The sequence below is a fragment of the Capra hircus genome, chromosome 24, assembly GCF_001704415.2.
Source record: "Capra hircus breed San Clemente chromosome 24, ASM170441v1, whole genome shotgun sequence".
Taxonomy (NCBI): Eukaryota; Metazoa; Chordata; class Mammalia; order Artiodactyla; family Bovidae; genus Capra; species Capra hircus.
Genome location: NC_030831.1, coordinates 29,153,838 through 29,176,760, shown reverse-complemented (window position 1 = coordinate 29,176,760; position 22,923 = coordinate 29,153,838). Strand labels below are relative to the sequence as shown.

General features: G+C 37.9%; 1 protein-coding gene across 1 annotated transcript in view; it reads right to left on the bottom strand.

Annotated features, from left to right (window-relative positions):
* The window catches only part of CDH2 (cadherin 2), a 243,612-nt gene that overhangs the window by 50,115 nt on the left and 170,574 nt on the right, over positions 1-22,923 (bottom strand). Inside the window, exons 3-7 of the mRNA XM_018039719.1 lie at positions 16,396-16,622; positions 14,361-14,507; positions 12,446-12,601; positions 7,727-7,871; positions 5,280-5,452 (exon numbers count right to left, since the gene is read on the bottom strand). Of these exons, the coding sequence (XP_017895208.1) occupies positions 5,280-5,452; positions 7,727-7,871; positions 12,446-12,601; positions 14,361-14,507; positions 16,396-16,622 (848 nt within the window). The remainder of the gene's footprint in view (positions 1-5,279; positions 5,453-7,726; positions 7,872-12,445; positions 12,602-14,360; positions 14,508-16,395; positions 16,623-22,923) is intronic.

Below are 22,923 nucleotides of genomic sequence, written 5' to 3'. Positions count from 1 at the left end.
ATGTCTACTGGATGCCAGGCAATGTAGCATTTACCTGAATAAAACAATATACAAAACCAGAGATAGCCTTGCTGCCATTAAGAGCAAGAGACAAATGAAAGCAACAAATATGAATGGATCATGTGGCTAAATGTGCAATGCAACCACAGTAAAAGCAGGAAGAAATGATGGGAACAGTCTTGAAGAGGTGCATCTCAACCAGTCCTCCAAGCCTAGAGGGAAGAATAAATGCAAGATGAACTTGGTGGGTAAACTGAGAAGAACTTGATTAAATCAATCAGTGGACGGATAGCAGGGCACAATGAAGTAGATCGTGATCTTGGGAAACTGGGGAGGGGGCGCTGGTCATGTTGGAAATTCCTCAGGGAGCACAGGTTTAGGGAGATGACAGGTTTGTTTTTGGATGCATTGGGTTAGGGGATGGACAAGTAAGTAATAATATCATGAGATCCTAGGAGGGAAGTGCAGGTTTGTGACCCTGTTCAAATTCTTAAATGCAAAGTCCCCAGTTCCCTCATCTGTGAGGTAGGGCTGACAGTACTATCTACCTTATAAATTTGTAGGCTAAACATTTTTTGAATGCTTACTGTATGCTGGCATTGTTCTGTGGGCCTTGATAAAAAATGACATGTATTGAGAATGAGCACTAAGTATGAGCCACACTTTATGTTGTGTCTCAAAATAAACTGATAAGGCAAGTGGACTATTTTTATCCTCATTTTACAGAGTAGGAAACCAAGGCTTAGCGGAACAGGGAAGCACCCACTGACATGAGCTGGAAATAGCAGAAAAAAGACTTGAATCCAGCTCTCTCTGATTCCAGAGTCTGTACCATTAACTGCTGCACTATGTGAGGGTTCCCCAATAAATGCACGGCGTGAGTGTGTCCTGAGATGGGGGAGCAGGTGGAAAGCCAGATTCCAAGGAGACCAAGAACGGGTGGCAGTGAAGGGCACGTATGGCTGCCCTTCGGAGTCTGGTGTTGACACGAAGAAGAAAATCTAGTAACTTGAACTTTTCTTCCAGGCTTCTGTTCAGGGTGAAAAGAAGATGAACACAGGGACCTCACTGAATATCAGGAGCTGGAAAGCAGATAAGATGTCCCTGGAACACAGTCTGTATATCTGGAGGAACACAGGCCGTTATGGGTAGGTATCCCAGGGAGGGGCTGAGGGCTGGCTCTCAGAGAGCGGGTATTAGCCTGCTCTAGAGGAAGATGGCAAAGGAGTCTTCAGGCAGAAGAAACAACAGACAAAACAGAGAAGCTCAGATCTGTACAAGGACGGGCATGTGGTTGAATGGGCGGAGGCCATCACTGGCTTCCTAGCAGGAAGTAAAGAATTCTAGGAGCTCAGACTAAGGAAGGCTTTGGGACCAGCATGCTAGAGGGTCTGGGGCACCACGTTGAAGAGCTCTGACTTCAGGCTGTGGGTCTTGGAGAGCCCTTCAACCAGAGGGGAGACAGCTGGTCGAGGATTATGAAGGAACCAGTTGGGTTTCTAGGAAAGACCCTTCAGAGGAGGCAAGACCAAGACCAGAGAAGACAAGAGAACATTCTTTTAGGAAAGAACTCAGAATTGAGAGCCCAAGTGAACGTATTACTTGGCTTGGAAAACAGGAAGTGTAATTCTTTCATTGCCATGAGAAAAATTATGAGAAGTCAAAGTGATGTGATCACCCACTGGATGTTGAGGCTAGATCTGCGATGGCCACGGGAAAAGGAGAGCTAACATGCGCTGGACACTGTGCTGAAGGCTCTATGCTTCGGGTTATGTAATCCTTCCAATCATCCCATGAAGCAGATGTAATATTATTACCTCCCTTTACAGATGGGGGAGCTGAGGTTTCAGGTTAAGACACTAAGGGTCAAATAGCCCATAACAGGCAAAGCCCGAATTATTCAAACCTAATGAAGCAGAGGGTAACTCATCAGTAGTCCTGACCAAAAAGGGCAGGAGATGGACATATAAAAGCTGGAGAAAAGAAGAAAATGCCAGGAATGGTTACCACCAAGTCAGGCAACAAGAAGTCAGACTGATAAACAACGAGGCCCTACTGTAAAGCACAAGGTACTAGACTCACTGTCCAGTAATGAGCCATATACATGTGTGCGTGTGTGCTCAGCTGCTCAGCGTGTATCACTCTTTGCAGCCCTATGGACTGTAGCCCACCGTGGGATTTTCCAGGCAAGAATACCGTAATGGTTTGCCATTTCCTCCTCCAGGGGATCTTCCCCACCCAGGGATAGAACCTGTGTCTCCAGCAGCTCCTGCATTGGCAGGCAGATTCTTCCCACTGAGTCACCTGAGAATCCCAAACTATATATATATATATATATAAAATAGATAGATAGATAGATACATATATGGGCTTCTCTGGTGGCTCAGTTGGTAAAGAATCTGCCTGCAATGGGGGAGACCTGGGTATGATCCCTGGGTTGGGAAGATCCTCTGGAGGAGGAAACAACAACCCACTCCAGTATTCTTGCCTAGAGAACCCCATGGACAGAGGAGCCTGGCAGGCTCTAGTCCATGGGGTCACAAAGAGTTGGACATGACTGAGCGACTAAGCACAACACGGCACATTTTATATATATATATATATATATATACACACACACACACACACACACACACACAAACACACACATATATAACTGAATTACTTTGTTGTACAGCAGAAATTAACACACTGTAAAACAACTATACTTAGAGAAAATAAATTTTAAAAATATATTTAGAAAATGAAAAGATAAAAAGTAAAAGAAATCAGATGGAGATTAAAAAACTGAAGACTGGTGAGTGTCGTGGTGAAGCTTTAGGTCTGTAGAACCCCAAGAACTGGCAATTTTTAAAACCTGGAGATGAAAGGAAAATAAAAAGCTAAATCGCAGTAAGCATTTCAATGATTAGGAGTTCAATCCCTTAAAGGTGTCGTCCATCTTGGGAGGATGACAACGGAAATGACTTTGGACAGAAAGAAAGCTGTGAAGTCTAATAGAAATAAAAGCATCTCCAGCTTACATGAGGCCTGGAGAAGTCAGCATAATTTATCCCTGGCCTCAGGCAGAATTACTATATACCATCTGACATAGATATATTTTGCCAAGTTAAATGACTTTCAGAAAAGGAAGGTTTTCCATTGTTTTCCCTAGTAACTCACTGTTGTGTTTAATAGCGTCACTGTCAAGAAGCAATTTCTCATGCTGTATCTAACTTGTGATTCTATAGCTTTGAATTCATGTCCACTTTCATTTCATTGGGTTGTGCATAGTTGCTTCCGGCCACCGCAAGATATACTTAACCAAAGTATAGCCTGATTTGCAACTTTCACCCCCTAAACTAAATACAGTCTCTTTGATTTTTAAATACCGTTGGTTTGCTTTGACAAAGCTATCTTTCATTCTCTATGCCTCTTGCTTTTCATAAAACAGCCAGGCTAAATGTGATAGGAATATTACTATATGAAAACAAGATGAAGTTCCATTTCTGTATCTCACAATGAGAGTGTGAAATGAAAGAGAAATATTAGGTTTGGGAGATGAGCTATATACCTCCTTAGGATGTGAGCAGCCTGGCACTCCTGAGAATATTAAAAAAAATGCTATATTTTCCTGTAAAATACAGTATTCATGCTGAATTTATTGACATTTAAGAATAGTATTTTATACAGTAATGGAAGAGGTGAAAAGATATACATGTTCCAGATATCACTGAACTAAAGATGCTACTGCAAAAGCTAAATTTCAGCAATCTCTGGTGCGAAATATTCCTAGAGCAAGAGCTGTTGGCACCTGGGAGTTAACAGGCATAAATACCATACTAGCCATCCATCTGACTCCTAAGGAAGGCTCTGGGCTCAACTGTGAATTAAGTAATCTTGATTGGCTCATATTACTTTATTAAAGTGTTGCCACCTCTATCTTGCGTACATAATGAATTGAAATAGTAATGTTTTCTTTGATCCAATTCCAGTGGATGCTACTTACTAAGACAAATAAAATGCCATAAAAACCGAGCCCTAAAATCCTTGTCAATAATATTTATGATGGTAGGTCTAATGTTTCCTTTTGATACGTATAATACAAGGTCTCATTAACGATAGAAGCTGGCTCAGCTAGAAACCTACAGGCACAGATCTCTATGAGTCGGCACTTTGATAATTCACTCACACCATGATTACTGATGGTCAATAATGACCTTGAGAATCGCTAAGAAAATGGTTAGAACAGAATGGAGAAAGGGTATAGGAAAATTCAGTAGGGCTGGAGTTTTCAGGAAAGGATATAAGCAGGGCTTGAATGGCAACGTGAGGCACTGGAGGGTTCAAGATCAAGAAAAACGGGCAAGATGTTCCTGGCAGAAGGAATCATGAGAACAGAACACAGCAGGATGCCACAGCGTGGTGGGCTCAGCTCTGTCAGAGCGAGACGGCCCGTCTAGAAGGAATGAAACACCTATTCCTTCTCAGACTGTGATCCGCCATAACATTTCAATACTGTCAACACCGTACGTCTTTACAACAAAGTATATGCCAGAAGTGTGTTTCTCTGTGTTCATAACTTTAAAGCCCTGTCAGTGGAACGCAGGCAGTTCTTGGTGTTCAAACCTGTTAAGTTCATCTTAAAGAGAAGGTGATCATCTCTTCTGTACTAAATCAAGGATTACAAAAAAACCCTCATCACATGTGTCATTTGTAGCCTCTTCAAAACACGAATGTTAAAAATTATCCTAAATGTATGTACACTTGATTTGGGCACGATTTTAAATTTAATTCCTCATCAAATCCTTTGAGTATGAGGGAAAACAGAAAATGTGAAGAAGTTCAAAAAGTAGATACCAGAAGGTTCCTGGCTTAACTTAAGTCAATGACCACCCTAAATATTACATGGACCAGCAATGATTTATCCAGTTACAGACATAATTTAACCAACTTGAAATTCTGTAAAAGAGTACAGTCAATTTCTTCATGACCATGAACACATGAATAATCTTGTGGAGATGTTATTCTGTGTGTGCTCAGTTGCTCAGTCGTGTCCGACTCTTTGTGACCCCGTAGATTGTAGCCCACCAGGATCCTCTGTCCATGGGACTTCCCAGGCCAGAATATTGGAGTCATTTCTTTCTCCAAGGGATCTTTCCGACCCAGGGATTGAACCCGAGTCTCCTGTATTGGCAGGGGGACTTTTTTGTCTCCACTGAGCCTGGAGACAAGATAGATGTGAGCCAGTGCACTTTTAAGATTACAAGCAAATTCAATACAGATTTCGGTTGGCTTACTTCTCTGTCAAGTCCAGCTGCCACCGTGATAATGTCCCCAGTCTCATTGTTGATTGTAAACATGTTGGGCGAAGGGGTGCTTGGCGCCTGGGACAGGATTCTGTACCTCAACATCCCATTGAGGGCATTTGGATCATCAGCATCAATCGCAGTGACCGTCATCACATATGTTCCTAGACAACAGACACAGAAAATGAATGGTTGCCTTTCATGTCAGTGTCTCCCAAACAGGAGGGATATTTACCTTCTTCATCAATCTTCATTTCACTTTTTCTTTGTTTACAAAATAACTTCTGTTTTTAAAAATGTGGACCATTTTTAAAGTCTTTAGCAAATTTGTTACAGTATTGCTCTCATCTTATGTTTTGGTGTTTTGACCAAGAGGCACGTGGGATCTTGGCTCCCTGACCAGGGATTTTAAGCAAAATCTTAACCACTGGATTGCCAAGGAAGTCCCTTTCTACTTTTTCAGACCAACATTTAATCATTTTAGCTTTGATTAAAACACTATTGATAAGAACAGAACTCACTTCAAAAAATATAAAATATAGTTGAGTTGCTTGAAAGGAAAATTGTTAATTTTTTTTTTTTTTACAGATGTATAAAGACTAAATGTTTCCATATACTTAAAAGACAAATTCACTATATGATTCAAAGAAAGGATCCCTTTAGATATATATCTTATATATCCCTTCATTTATATAAAATGCAAATAATAACTAACATAGATATCATTTGAAACATCTTTTATGGCCACTGATTCCTTCCCTCTGCCGTCTTTTTCCCTTTGTGCAGTAGAATCTAAAATGACATGTGGGGTACGATTCTCCACAAAGCCTAAGTCACTTTCTGAAAGTAAGCCAAGTGCTTAACAACACATACTCCATTTACTGAGGTCATGAGGAATCATTCCATGCATGACTGTTTTGGTACACTGAATAGGGGGTTTTGCACTGGGGTTCATTATTTCTGAGGAGATTAAAAGAACACTGTAACAAACTCAGGGACTCAAATTTATTAGACATTGTGGAAAGGAAGTCTACAAAGCATTACGATCAAATGCATTCAAACTAGTTAGACAAACTGCAACTGAGAAGTAGACAGAAAATGTTATTATTTAAGATGGTTCGTTCCATGCGATTTTTGTAAGACTTGGATTATAAACTGTTACATCTCCAGGCTACCTTCTTCTTTAGTACTCTTAAGATCAGTTGGATGTAGCGCCTTTGCATCCAGTGTTCCCTCTACAGGGTACTTTTTTTTTTTTTGCCCCAGAATTAAGTAAGGCTTGTTCACATACTTCAAATCTCTTTTCAGAGCTTGTCCTTCTGAACAAGACATCCTATTTGACTATGTGCCAAGTTTGATTATTTTTTTCCAAAACTTTCTTTTTTTCCCTAAAACATTTGCTTGCTTGTTTGCCTTTTACTGTTCTCCTCTACTAGATTTTAAGCTCCAACAGGGCACAGCTAACTTATCATGGCTGTATCTACAGTGCTGGAGCAATGTCTGGCATACAGTATGTGCTCTATAAACATTTGTTGAATGAATGGTTAAAACAAAACAAAACAAAACAAAACAAAACATGTGTTTTGGAATCTTGAACCAAAATATTGCTTACAACATTGCATTTTAGTTTAACTTAAGATTCATGACTCTATCAAATCTTGCCTAGAAGGATGTTTTCAAACTTACAGGACAAATGCAGAAAATCGACTCATGAAATGTCTTTACATTTCCTGGTCATTCAGAGTCATTTATTTACCGGAAGGCTTTATGGAAATGCATGCGCATATGCATAGTAAATATACCTGTAATGATTAACTCCTGGTAGTTTTTATGAAACGATAATTCTGATAAAATTGGAAATAATAGAGGAAAAAGGACCAATGAACGATTTTAAAAAACCAAAAGCCTTCCCCAGGCAAAAAAGCACAACGTTTATTTATCCTTAGAATAAATGTATAAGCCTTGTGTTTTAGTTAAGATATGTTTAACATGCTTTTTTTTTCCTGTATTTTAAAATACCGACGAACTCGACTCTAAAATGTGACTCAGACAGAGCCACAGATGGTTGAACTTCCTGCACAGCCCCGTCTTCCCACCCCAGCTGCCCCCACCCCTCTACTCTTCTGAGATACAGACAAGCGTATCTGCACCAGGAAAAGTGCCAGTTTAAGACAGTTATATCTATAAATTGGCTTATGTACAAACCAGTATAGACGGTGAAGGAAATATAGAGCATTAAGTTTAAATGTCGAGGCTTTCCTAAATTCAAAATTAAATAAAAAAAATTAAATATAATGAATTAAGTCTTGCCTAAAAGCAGCATGAATGAAAGAAAATGACACTAAAAGCTCATGTGATTTCTCATTTAGCTTATATACGAGTGCTGGATAACACTGTATTTCCTCAAGGAACCTCCAAATTATGATCTTCCAACTTACCCGGCTTTGATCCCTCAGGAACTGTCCCATTCCAAACCTGGTGTAAGAACTCAGGTCTGTTATCATTCATGTCAATAACGTTAATGACAATGTCGATGGGGTTCTCCACTTGGTTTCCATTAATATCCACTGCATGTGCCCTCAACTGCAAAATTAGAAAATGAAATGATTTAATGGATTTAGGTCTCCTGTGAGAAGATAAAAGATACCATAACCATAGCCATAAACAGCACAGATGGATGAAAACCAAAAGCTATTCTTCCCATCAAAATTCAAGTTAGCCAAACTATATTATTAAGGGAGATACAGCTGATAGGCATCTGGCTCAGAGCTCTATGACTCTAATCTGTATACAAAAGAGTGAAGCAGAAATGATCCACCTTTGACGGCAAAGAAATCAAGCTTCAGAAAAGCTAAGTAACTTTACTCAGTTTATTGACAGAGCCCCTGTCCTAAGCCAGTTCTGTCCAGCTTCCAAATCCTTTCACTAAATCCATACAAAAGACTCAGGGTAATTAAAAATGTGGAACTGGCCTAAAGGAGTCATAGAGAACAAGAGAAAAGATGAGAATTCAGAAAGAATGAAGTGTGCACATAGAATTTTGACTCTTTTTATTGTAAAAGTCATTCACTCATAAACAGTAAAAGTACATAAGACAGTCTGTTCCTCTCCCAAGGTTGAGTTCTCAGTATTACAGGTCCTCTAGAAATTTTATCTTTTCTCTTCCTTTGTAAACAAATGTAATCAGTCAGTTACTCTTGGCAAAATATCTTCAAAATCTTTTCATCCAGCACATAGAAAACCATTTCAACCTTTTCAAAGGCTGTGTAGTGTTCCACTGAATTGTTTCTTTTTAAAGGCGATGCTTCTATGATTTTCCTGTTAAGGATGATGCTGGCTACTGGTTTCTGCTGGATATACTTTATCAACTTAAAGAAGCATTAACATATCGTTTTTTTCAATTTTGAGGTTATTTAGCACATGAAACTATAAATTTTATTAGACAAGCCTTTTCAACACATATAGAGTCTCTTTTTCCCTTGACTTCTTTAATATATTACATTAAGAGATTTTAATACTGAACTGTCCCTGCCATTCTATAATTAATTCTACTTTGTTATCAATATTGCTCATTTATATGCAAGTAGTGAGAATCTGGAGAACAAGAATTTACCCCAACACTGGCCTGAAAATATTTTTTGAGATTTAACCACATGACTTCAGCCAGTAAGAATCCATACAGAAGAAATATTTGAATTTTTGGATTGGTATTTTTTTGTACTCATAAATTACAGGATAGCCTGATTAGAGACTGGTCTACTGGATGCTACTTTACTCCATCCGCTTGTGTGCTCAGTCATGAACTACTCTGTGCAACCCCATGGAGTGTAGCCCTCCAGGCTCCTCTGTCCATGGAATTTGCCAGCCAAAAATACTGGAGTGGGTAGCAATTTCCTATGCCAGGGGATCGTCCCAACCCAGGGATCAAATTCACGCCTTTTGAATCTCCTGCGCTGGCAGGTGGATTCTTCACCACTGCGTCACCTGGGAAGCCCTGCTGCCTTTTCTAAGTTTCCCTATTAACACGGTGCTGTTTTGTAAAAGGCTTGAAAACTTTTTATTTTAGAACAATGTATTAATAAAAAGCATTAGAATTACATGCTCATTAAGGCTTTTAAGAGCATTGGTTGGTAAAACAATCAAGGCCCTTGGGAGGAGAGAATTGAGTGATACTTAGGATTTAAAATGCATTTTTAGTTTTTCATATGCTTATTTGACAGTTTATGTCTAGGATGTCTTGTTCTACCATATATCTATATGTATTTACATAGTAAATTTCAAAACTTAAATAATTTAAAAATTTGTACAAGCGCAAACATTCAAAAAATATATTAATGAGAAAAATAGTCTAAAAAACACATTAGCATAAGTGGCATAAAAAGTATGGGACAACTAAGTATGATCATGACACTGATGCTAAATCAATCGGAATCCTAAATCAATGTATAGTGTTGGGACAACTTGGCTGGCCATTAAGGAAAAGCAAAGTCGATCTATATACCTTTCTTTTTTACTAAAATAAACTCCACAGAGGTTAAACATTTAGATGCAAATATAAATAAATAAATAAATAAAACAGATAAAATGCAGGAGATTAGCATCTTGGAGTAGGAAAGATCTTTTTAAACAATCCCAGAAAGCCAGAATGGGGGGCTTCCCTGGTGGCTCAATGGTAAAGAATTCACCTGCCAATTCAAGAGATACTGGTTTGATCTCTGGTCTGTAAACTAAGATCCCATATGCCGCAGAGCAGCTAAAGCACACATGCCACAACTATTTAGCTTGTGCTCTAGAGCCTGGGAGCCACAACTACTGAAGCTCTTGTGCCCTAGAGACCGTGCTCTTCACGAAAAGAAGCCACTGCAATGAGAAGGCTGAGTGCCACAGCTAGAGAGTAGGCTCGCCACAACCAGAGAAAAGCCCGCACAGCAACAAAGGCCCAGCACAGCCAACAGTTCATACAGAAGAAAGAAAGCCAGAATGCACGATCAAATCAAAAGAAGGACAAATGTCATAACGTTAAACCTGTAAGTTACAGTGTGGGAAAAATTATACAAAAAGTTTGAAAACAAATAACAACAAAGGAAATATATGAAAATCATGCATCAACATCTCTAGTAGATAAAAGTTATTATAAGTGGGTGGAGGAAGGGGTAACAACTTTCCCACCCCAAATTCAACATAAGACAGGAATAGGGAATTTACTTTAATTGCATAGTCAATGTATGTAACTTAAAGCATCAAGATAAATTTTTTAGAAATAGCACTGGCAATAAATAAATAATGCCCGGAATTGATAATGGAATGGAAAGTATCTGTTTTATAGTGGGGAGGAACTGGAACACAATACAACTCTTCAAGAGAACAATTTCACTATATTTATCAAATAATTCCAATTTTAGGAATTTTTTCTGAGGACATAATGGGAAAATGTACAGAAAGCTGTTCATTGCTGCATGATTTATAGTTGTACAATAAAGTAGAAAGGACTAAATCATCCAAGTATCTGCCAGTAGGCAATTAGTTACAATTATGTTAGAGCAAGCAATCAAAAATAGTAATAGAAACAAATAATGATTCCAGATGTGGAAAGATGCTAAATCTTATGATTGCTAAGTGACAAAAGTTGGTTTCAGAGAATAATCCCAATTTCAAACAAAATATATTTGTGAATCTATACACAAAGAAACATCTTACAGAATATTACCAAACTTAAAGAAAAGTGACTAGTTTATGTACTGGGATTGCAAATTCTTCTTACTTTATTACTAATATTGTATTATTTGAAAAGTTTTTATGTTGTACCTGTATTCTTTTCTAAGAGAAAATGATACTTTTATTAAAAGTTTTACTAGCTATTCATATAGAAATTGGAGTAGGAATAAAGAACAATTTAAGTTTCTCTATTACACACGAAAAAAAATTGTTGAAATCCTCTTGCAGAAAAATGGGCAAGCATGGTTAGAAAAAAAAAGGAAAGAAAAATGCTTTCTGGAATTTATACTTTAGTATTAATTCTTGACTTTTTAAATACTCAATACAATTTTTAATTGGGAAAATCAGTTTTAATCACATACATATGTTTAAAAATAGGAACATATAACTATATATAAGGGTTTCCCTGGTGGCTCAGATGGTAAAGAATTGCAGGAGGCTGCAATGTGGGAGACCTGGATTCGACTCCTGGGTTGGGAAGAACCACTTGAGGAGGGCATGGCAACCCACTCCAGTATTCTTGCCTGGAGAATCCCCATGGACAAAGGAGCCTGTTGGGCTAAAGTCCACGGGGCCACAAAAAGTCAGACATGACTGAACAACTAAGCACACACAGCACAACTATATATAAAAGCTGTTATAACTCAATCAAGAAATGAATAAAATAGAAAAATAACAAAATTAGCATAAGAAATATAACTGGATAATATATCTAAGAAATGATTGCTCAGATTGGCAGGTTAATGAAACCAAGTATTGGCAGGGTTATGCAGAAAAGGGAAATCTTAATTCTCAGTAGGCAGATAAAAATGGCATATCTTTCTGGAAATAATATGATCAACAAATAACAAAATGAAAATATGCTATCCATTTTGTATGATGCTAATTAATGGTAATCATAATATCAGGAGATAAACTGACAAACATAAATGTACTTGATTGGCCAAAATGTTCATTAGGGTTTTACTATGAAGTCCAAATGAACTTTTGGACCAAACCAATATATTTATAAGAAACTGCTGTTAAAATTACAGTTTATATACATTCAGTGGAATACTATACAGCTATTAAAAATGTAATGATCGGTATGTAATTTACATGAAATAGCTTTGATCCCTTTCATGGAAATTTGTTCTTATTAAGTTCTTAACCACATATCTGAAGGCAAGTATCAGCATTCAAATAGTAATATGACTTAAGGCAATTTTTAGTTTTTCCTTGACATTGTTTGTTTACCATGAGCACTCATCAATTTTATAAAAAACAATTGTTTTATAAAAATAAAAAAATATTAAAATAAATTGAAAAGGCTACAAATACATTTCTGGCATTAAAACATTCAGGATCAAAGCTTTAAGACTAATATGAGAGACAAATGTTAAACCTTGCACATATTTGGAAGACTGTTAATACAAAGAATTAACAGCTGGTTGAAATCTTACATGAAACCGGGCTATCAGCTCACGATCCAGAGGCTTGGTTACTGACAGCTGACCTGAGATGGGGTTGATAATGAAGATGCCAGTTGGAGGCTGGTCAGCTCCTGGCCCAGTTACGCTGTACCGCAGAGAAAGGTTTTTATCTCTATCGGATCTGATCTGAGGGTCAAGAAGACAGTCACATTAAACGAGGGACTAAACGAGCTCATTATCAGAGACAGAGCATGCTACACCTCATGGCCTCTTCCAAACATATACCATTTCTTCCCAGAAAATTCTTGAAGCTCTCCCAGTCCTATTCCTTGTTCTTGCTTCCTGGTGACGGGCTTCAAAAGAGATGTCACCTGTCACTAGAAGGACTGGGCCAATGTTAACATCTAAAGAACACTCACTAGGAGCATTGCAAAAGTCAAAATTAAGGAGCGTCCATTTTTAAACACATTCAAAGTCTCTCCTGGAAATTTGGGGGTTAGAATATTTAACCCAGTAACAGATGTCCAATTTAATGAAGAAAAAACTATTTACTTTTCTGCATCAGTTAGGACAAGAAATAACTGTCTATTCTTAGTGTGAAAGAGCCTTAGGTGGGAACTCTAAGATTATGGTTGAGCCTGGGAGTCAGATTTCTGTACTTGCATTGTGCTGATGTTTTTCCATTGCAACCAAAGCTTCCCATATTAAGTTAGCACCCAACACCTGAAATTCTTTATTAATAACAAAACATGCAAGAAATGATTCTATAATAGATTTCTCTTATGCATAAAAATTATATCTGTTACAGGCTCACTGCTTTCTCCTCTAAATACAACATTTCCTGGAAAAATAAGCTTACAAGATGAGTGGAACATATACATCCTTTGATGTTCCTAACATCATAGAAACAGGATGCAGAAAGGGAGGAAGAACAGAACAGAAAAAAGGGCATTTGAGCAATACTGTTTGGAGGTAGTAATAAGAAATATCTGTATATTAGACAAATACTTTTAATCCAGTAATAGAATCCAGTGTTTGTCTTTTTTTTTTTTTAGTTAAGGCAAAATTCTTTAATTTTCTCATTCTCCATTAAAGTAGAAACATAGAAAACACCTTGATTTGGAGGTCCCATATTTCATTGTTAAACTTAATTATAATGCATATTACCATAGACTGGACAACACAAATAAATGACATTAAAAAATACAGCCTTCAGTAAGTATGTGCTGAAATGCTAAATTAATCATATACAAAAACATTACTTTCTACTAAATTTGAGAATACAACTAGTTCTCATTTTCTTTTTGTAATAAATAATGTTGCTAATTTTACTAAGCATATAGAAATATCTGTCATTCCCCGCCCTCCCCTCCCCCGCCCCCGCCGGGTCTGATAGCATGCATTTAGAGTAACTGGAAAAAAATATCTTGCTCTTCAAATCTGAAAGCCTATGTGTTTTGCACAGCCCCAGGGAGTCCGTTAATGGTATCAGAGGTCATTTTTTTTTATTTCTTTAAAAAACTCTCAAATGCACTCAGTACCGGCATTTTTAGCAATGATTGCCCCTTTATTTTTCCCTTTGGCCCAGAAGCTATCTGTAGAGGGCAAAGATCATCATGGGGAATGCAGCTTTCAGACAGGGAAGATAAGGTGGAAGGGGAAGGGTACCGGGTGGGTGTTAATGCACGAGGGAGCTAGGGTGTATATATTCAGACACTGAACAAACTTCAGCATCCATGGCACACTGGACGGACCCACAGAAAGCTCTGCCTGTAAATAACCCAATGTAATGAAAAAGAGACTCTTTACAACCCCAGAGACATTTCATCAATACAAAATAGTACATACATGTCTTAAACTCTACTTTGTAGAAAAAAGAGACAAAAGCACTTCTAACATAGACTGAACACATGCCACGGAGATCAGTGAAACTGCGTCACCCTACCCTGACGAGCTCTTGAGGAAAAGGCCCTCTGGAGTTTTCTGGCAAGTTGATGGGAGGGATAACCCAGTCTCTCTTCTGCCTCTGCAGGTAGCCATTGTGCTTAGTCACTTGTCTTGGGAATACTATTTCTTCTATTTCTCGTGATTCCTTCACATGAAAATACAAGAAGACATTCCTGAGTACTAGAAAAACACTTTCTGAGAGTACATCAATATCAATGGATACCCGTAAGTGTAGAATCACACCTTATTATGGGCAAGAAAATAAGTCTGGAGGCCCTGTCCTCATCCCCCTATTAAAATAATAGAAAGCACCATAAAACTGTGGGCTTCCCTGGTGGCTCAGCTGGTAAAGAATCCACCTGCAATGCAGGAGACTTGGGTTCAATCCCTGGGTTGGGAAGATCCCCTGGAGAAGGGAACAGCTACCCACTCCAGTATTCTGGCCTGGAGAATTCCATGGACTGTATAGTCCATGGGGTCGCAAAGAGCTGGACACAACTGAGTGATATTTTCCACTTTCACCATAAAATTGTGGGTGACACTGTTTATTGAAAAATGAAATACCAAACAATGTATTAGGTGGCTCAGCTGTGTAAACTATTTGCAGTTTCTATAAACCATCTTAGTAGTTAACATTGAACAAAATTCAATAGTACCCTTTTATACATTTCTCATTAGTTTAAACCACAGTTCAGGTAATGTGCTACTGCACATTAAATTTAGATCTTGATGTGCTAAAATATAATTTGAATTCCAAGAGAAGTTTCATACATACTGCTAAGGAACGTCTCAAATATTTATGACCCTATTAAATCCCACAGAATTAATGCTGTAATTATTCTAAACCTATGTCAGCCATGATGGATGCTATAGATGACCCACTTTGCACTTGGGGTATTAATCTCTGCTGGATGTCAACATTTTCTTCTGTTTTTCCCTGTATCTGTGGACATTTTAGCCATTAGCCCATGCTGCTTCAATGCAAACATCCAAGCTGGTTTGCTGGAACATAGTGAATCTTCAACAATAACAAAAGCATCTTTTCACTCAATTAGTTACCAGATCCTTATTTTATATTACTCAAATGACATGATTCCCCTTCACAGTTAATAGATTAACAAATTACATTTCACATAATGAAAGTCTAACATTGGTATAAGAGAAAAAATGATACCTTTTTCTCTAATATTTATTCACATTTGATTATTGCTGTGGCTCTCACATTTACAATACCAACAATGAATATGTGTATTCTTATGTTTTAATGTAACAGTTATAGTTCATAAAATCATAGACCAATTATATGAGTATGGATGGCATTGCCCCATATTTATTTCCAATTAACTCAAAGAACTGTAATATTCAGAAACCAATATGTTACCATAACTTTACTGAAGAAGTTATTGTATCTTATTTAAAATTCTTAAAATAGTGGCTTACACAAAAGAAGTACTTAGCAAATGTTCACTTGAAATAAATTTTCTGTTAAAAGTGTATCTTATTTGTTTTATCTTGGCTTCCAGCAATTTCCACCAGAGGGAGTGTATTATTCCTAAAAGTCACGTCCATAGTATAAATAATTCAAATTCCCCAATTTGATTATTGAGGGACAAGACAAAAACCCAATACTCCTTGGCAGAAATGTTTTCCTGTTACTACTGTAAACCTCTACTTCCCCTGCCATAAGTTTGGCTGATGACATCTTATAAACAACTGTTCATCTTGTGGTTAAGTTTAACAGCTTGTAAAGCTTCTAAGTAATTTAAAACAAACAACTATTTCCAAGTAAATTTAAGTTATAAATCACAAAGTATAAACAAATCTTTCAGATACAGTTTAGGATTGCTGATAAAACATTTAATCTAAAATATCCTGTAAGATAAAAACAACAACAACAGCAAAAAGTACTGCAGCAACTGAAGCTGATAAAAATTCCAGTTCTGGCCACTCACTGATGTGATTCAAAGTATGCACGTAGTTCAAACTGTGCAATCCTGATTAAGTCCATCCAAAGTTATCCTTAGACACCCTACCTTCACTGAATCCTCAGGTAAGGCTGGTCTGAGGCTCAGTTTTACTGCTACTTGCCACTTTTCCTGAGTCTCTTTGTCTTGAGCGTATATCAGGAACTTCGAGTGTTCAGAGGAGAGGGGGAAGCTCCTCACGGCATACACCATGCCATCTTCATCCACCTTAAAATCTGCTGGCTCGCTGCTCTCATACTGTACTTTTCTTTTCCCATTGCAGTTGCTAAACTTCACTGTAAAAATAAACAAATAAAACTAACTGTATTACAAAGGCAAAAACAATTATTCATCTAAATCTATATCCAGCTTAGGGCAGAATAAAACTTGGTAACATGAAATGTGACTCATTGGAAAAGACCTTGATGCTGGGAAAGAATGAAGGCAGGAGGAGAAGGGGATGACAAAGGATGAGATGGTTGGATGGCCTCACCAACTCGATGGACATGAGTTTGAGCAAACTCCGGGAGTTGGCGATGGACAGGGAGGCCTGGTGTGCTGAAGTCCAGAGGCGTTGCAAAGAGTGGGACACGACTGCGTGACTGAACTGAACATGAAATGCAAAAATCTTATTTTGACATTATTGAAGGAATTTTTATCTTGAAATTTTTATACAACTTTTAAAGGTTACACTCAATTTATAGTCATTATAAAATATTATTTACATTCCCCATGTTGCACGTGCAGTGCGTGCCAAATTGCTTGAGTTGTGTCAGACTCTTTGGGACCCAGGGACTATAGCCCACGAGGCTCCTCTGTCCATGGGATTCTCCAGGCAAGAATACTGAGTGGGTTGCTATGCCCTCCTCCAGGGGATCTTCCTGACACAGGGATTGAACCCGTGTCTCCTGTGTCTCCTGCCTTGCAGGTGGATTCTTTACTGGCTGAGCCACCAGGGAAGCAATACATCCCTTTAGCCTGTCTTACACCCAACAGTTTGTACCTACTACTTCTCCATCCCTAAATTTCCCCTCACTTTACTCCCCACTGGTAACCACTAGACTGTTCTCTTTATCTGTGAGTCTGCTTCTTTTTTGTTATAGTCACTAGTTAATTTTAATTTTTGATTCCACATATAAGTGATATAATCTAGTAGTTGTCTTTTGCTAACTTATTTCACTCGGTATAATCCCCTCCGAGTCCATCCATTTTGCTACAAGTGGCAAAACTTCATTCTAGGTGTGGCTGAGTAGTATTCCACTTTATATATATGCCACACCACATCATCTTTATCCATTCATCTGCTGATGTACGCTCAGGTTGCGTCCATATCTTGGCAACTGTAAATAATGCTGCAATGATCACTGGAGTGTGTGTTTTCTTTTCAAAAGAGTCTGTCTTTCTTTTTTTTTTTTTTTAGATTTATACCCAGGAGTGGAATTGCTGGATCATATGGTAGTTCTATTTCAGGAATTTTCCTTCTAGAGAATGTCAGATGTTCTGAGTTACTCCCCAGCATCTCCTTGTTCCAAAGTCTTCCTCCTCCTCCACAAGCCGCTGGATTCTGGACCCTCAGGAATACCTGTTGCTTCCCAGGTCTCACCGATGCTGCCTTCCATTCCCTAACAAACTTCTACTCATCCTATACATCTCAGCTCCAGAAATTACTGATTTTCAGGCTTTGTGTAGCAACCTGAATTCTTATCACCGTAGTTCTAAAGCCATGCCTGACATTCACAGTGCAAGTACTTCAAAGCAAATTTTCTTAGCTATCTTTATACCCTGCATGTTTCCTGGTATGCAGCCTTAATATATAATTTTGGAATAAATTCTTAAAGGAATAAAGCAATAATATTCATCAATACTGAATGCTCACTATGCTCCAGAATGACAAAACCTCATGGTTCTTAAAAGGTGATTAATTGGCCATTTCTAGTTTTTGTGGTGCTTATCATAGCTTTTTGAAGTACTAACAGTTCTGTAGATTTTCAAAGAAATGAAAATAAAGGTACATCTCAAAATAAACAACTGAAAATGTCTTCAGTTCAGTTCAGTTCAGTTGCTCAGTCGTGTCCGACTCTTTGTGACCCCATGAATCGCAGCACGCCAGGCCTCCCTGTTCATCACCATCTCTCGGAGTTCACTCAGACTCACGTCCATCAAGTCGGTGATGCCATCCAGCCATCTCATCCTCGGTCGTCCCCTTCTCCTCCTGCCCCCAATCCCTCCCAGCATCAGTCTTTTCCAATTAGTCAACTCTTCGCATGAGGTGGCCGAAGTACTGGAGTTTCAGCTTTAGCATCAGTCCTTCCAAAGAACACCCAGGACTGATCTCTTTCAGAATGGACTGGTTGGATCTCCTTGCAGTCCAAAGGACTCTCAAGAGTCTTCTCCAACACCACAGTTCAAAAGCATCAATTCTTCAGCGCTCAGCCTTCTACACAGTCCAACTCTCACATCCATACATGACCACAGGAAAAATCATAGCCTTGACTAGACGGACCTTAGTTGGCAAAGTAATGTCTCTGCTTTTGAATATGCTATCTAGGTTGGTCATAAGAAATAGAAAAAAAAGAAAAAAAAATTCAGTATCTTAATTAGCTCTATCTTACATGTAATGACTTAAAAGTTGAAAAAAATGAATGCTTTCTTAATGGCAACATCAATCAGCTAATGTCTCATTGGAAACAAAACAAAGGTTAAACCACATACTTATAAATGTAGAACTAGACCTATTCAAGCCAGAATAAAATTATAATAAAAATATTCTCCACGGAAGATGATTTTCTTTGAAATTCTTAATCATTCTTTTTGAAGAAGAGTTCTATGGGAAGAACATAAAAGGATCAAAGAAAAAAAAACAAATCTTCACTTCTGTGGATATGTGAGGTTATGTTCTGACCACGATTACACTGGATACATTTTGGAATTCAATTAATAGTCACACGTTACTAAGTAAAATCATATGTATTTTTTGCATTTTCCAAGGACCTAAGTTCATTTTTTGAACTCCCACCCACAGGTGAATTAATTAAATTCTTTTGTTTTCATCAGCATAAATTCACTGAGATGCACACCAGACCACAAATAACACGAAGCTTATTACCCTAAGTAACCGTAAAATCCTTGATAACAGTCATAAAATACTTCACTGAATATATTATTTTCCCACATAATCCACATATACCATCCGTCATCTTTCAAACATTGCAAAATGAAAAGTTGTATCTCACACTAGATTATGATAAGTCAAAATATTTGTCTTTGAAGTAGAAATATCCCAGAAGATAACTTAATTACCCCATCTTACACGCCGTGTGATTTAAAATGAAACATGGGAATCTTCTCTATAGAACAATGCCATCTACTGCTTGTCTTTTATTAAGACAACAAAATGAAAAGTCAAATTGTTGGGGGAGCCCTGCTGAGAAATAAAAATGAAAGACTTTTAGCATCTTCTTGTATAAAAAGTCCCTTTTATATCACAAAAGGTATTCATGATACTTAAAAACATACAATGTGGATGAGAAACATTAAACACTTTTCTGCACTTTCTTGTTGGCTTTGACACTCTGGTGTTCCTCGTCCATTCACACCTGGATTGTTGCACCTGCCTGCGTGGGTGGTCTTTCTCCTGCTCCAGGTCACTATGTGTCCACTTCTAAGCATCTGCAGTGACTTTCTCCTCCCTGCCTGCAATATTATATGTCAACTCTTTGACCTAGTATACAATGCTCTCTTAATTCTTAGTCACTTGGTCTTTTGGTTTTATCCATTGGGTTGGCCGAAAAGTTGAACAGGTTTTTCCATAGCATCTTAAGGAAAAATCCAAATGAACTTTTTCACAATGCAATACATCATCTTGAACAATTTATTCTGCCCAGTCAGACAGATTTCTCAATTTCCACATTCTCAATTTCCATGTGGGCTGTGGCCCACATTCTACACATAGGTGCTCAGTCACTTCAGCAGTGTCTGATCTTTGTGACCCATGGACTGTACCCCACCAGGCTCCTCTGTTCATGGGATTCTCCAGGAAAGAATACTGGAGTGGCTAGCCATGTCCTCCTCCAGGGGATCATCCCAACCCAGGGACAGAAACTGCATCTCTTGCATTTCCTGCACTTCGGGCGGGTTCTTTAACAACTGAACCACCTGGGAAGCCCCTATGCCCATATTTATCACCTTTTCTGGGCCTGGACCACTCCCCTCCCCCTTCTTCCAGCCACAGCTTCAGAGTCAGGGGAAGGGGCCTCTTGGATGTCCTTAGGAAAATGGCAGCCTGTGCCCTCATTTGGGAAGGCTCTGAATTAATTAAAAAAAAAATTGTTCCTATGTTTCCTGTCCATAGAAATACATATTAGCACTTTATTTATTATAATAATAATTATAATAAGTAATGTCTACTTATTAATGGTTTCATGTGACTAGATCTTGTCTCTGTAAGTGGATCATAAACTCACTGTGTCTTCCTGACAGTGAGTCTTAGTTCTTTTGTTTCTTTGACACTTAACAGTGATAGGACAGAATAAATATTTATTAAATACTACAGACCAATTATATAGATTAATATCTAAATTAAAAACAAAACTAGAAAGCAGGAAGCAACTTAGCAGCAGCAGCAGCAGCCTATTATAGCAATAGTCAACAACAACAACAAAACCCAGGGACTTCCAACAATCTGACTTTGTTTAGGTGGTTGGGTTATGAAAGAAAATGAATTAATACTTGTTGAATGCTAGGCACTTTAAAAGACACTTAAGGTTAGGTTATCTACTTAACCTTAAGAATAACCACCCAAAGTGAGAACTGTTTTCTCTGTTCTACAGACAGGGCAGAAAATTCAGAAATCCATCTACACTCCATGCTGCTTGACTCCTTGTGTTTGCTTGCCCTACAAAAACACAAAAGGACCTAACTCAACTCATACGTCTTAAACCTTCAATAAACAATAGTAAGTAAATAAATGATAAAGAGGCTTGATAGATGCTTGGGAAGAGAATAGTGCCACATTTAAATCTTTGAAAGTATCAAAGTAACTAGCATATTAAAAAGGAGTTCTTTGATTGGAGTACAGCCTAAAGGTCCCACAGAGGGGAGGAACTGAGCCCCTAGGGACTGGTGAGTACGTGTGATAGATGAAAAAAATTCACACTTACTGTCACGGACTTTGGCTAATCTGGTACTCAGCTACCTGTTTGGATTCAGGTGTCAAAAAGCTACAAACCAGCAAAGATGGAGGCCTTTGAAAAAATGTGCCTTTTCCTACCAAGGATCACTGCAAATCCTATGAATGAGAAGCATGTGACCCCAGAGAGTCTGGCTCTGAGAAAACACTTTGGAGGAAGCCGCATAAAGGTGGTCACTTAAAATCTTTTAGCTTTTCTAGCACCCTTGTCCCCAGTGGTTTAACAGTTCTGTCATCAAACCGTTCTGAGATTTTTAAACAAATGGTAATTTTCATTGCTCTGATATTAAAATAAGCAACTTTTTGAGCACTGCTCAGTTTTAAAGGACTGTGATGTATTATGTGTTGTATTAATTGTAAATGTGTTGTATTGATATTAATTCTTTTTGTACATTAAACAAGTGGAATCAATACATTAACTGAAAATAAGTCCAGTGCCAACTGAAAAAGTTTTCCTTAGTGAGATATTGGTCCTGACTTCATCCTGTGGTTGTGATTTAATGCACAAACAGCACCTCGTTCACATGCTTAATCAGTAATTACCAGGTTTTACTGCTTTCAAAGTCACACAAATTAAAAAGCTTGCTAATTTCAATGGTATTACGGACTACACTGCTTTCCTTTAAATTCACAGGCTGAAATTCTAATTCTTAATACCTCGGAATATAAGTATTGGGGTGGCCAAATATTCGTTTGGGTTGTAACATCTTACAGAAAAACCCAAAAATATTTTGGCCAACCCAATGTATTTGGGATCACAAAGAATCGGACACGACTAAGCGACTGAACTTAATGTATTTTGAGATATGGTTTTCAAAGAGGTAACTAAGGTAAATGAGCTCATATGAGTAGACCCTCATCCAGTATTACTGGCATCTTATAAGAAGAGGAAATTTGGACATACTTGCACATATACACAGAGGAAAGGTCACTGTATGGATACAGATCTTTCCAAGGAGAAAGATCTTGAGAAAATCCAAACCTGTTGGCATCTTGATCTCAGACTTCCAGTCTCCAGAATGGTGAGATAAATTTCTGTTGTTTAAACCACCCACTCTATAGTCTAACAAGTGGGTAAGACATGAATTCCACTTATTAACAATTGGTCAATGTTTATTGAATGTTGTCTTGTTCACTTTTGACTTAGCTGCACCATGAACATTTTCTCAAATTTGACAAGATTCACTTCTGCCCTAGCACCAAATGCTGAGCCTTACTTACAAGAAAATTTTTATAGAAACACAGATATTAACAGAAAAATAAAAAGTGGAAAACTATTATGCTATAGAACCTTAGTCACAGCACTAATATAATTTATATATTTATTTACTATTTATGGACTTTCAAAAGGTTTTCAGAAGGACTACAACAGAATATGTTTACCAAAAAGTTGGTTAAAAATAAAAAGG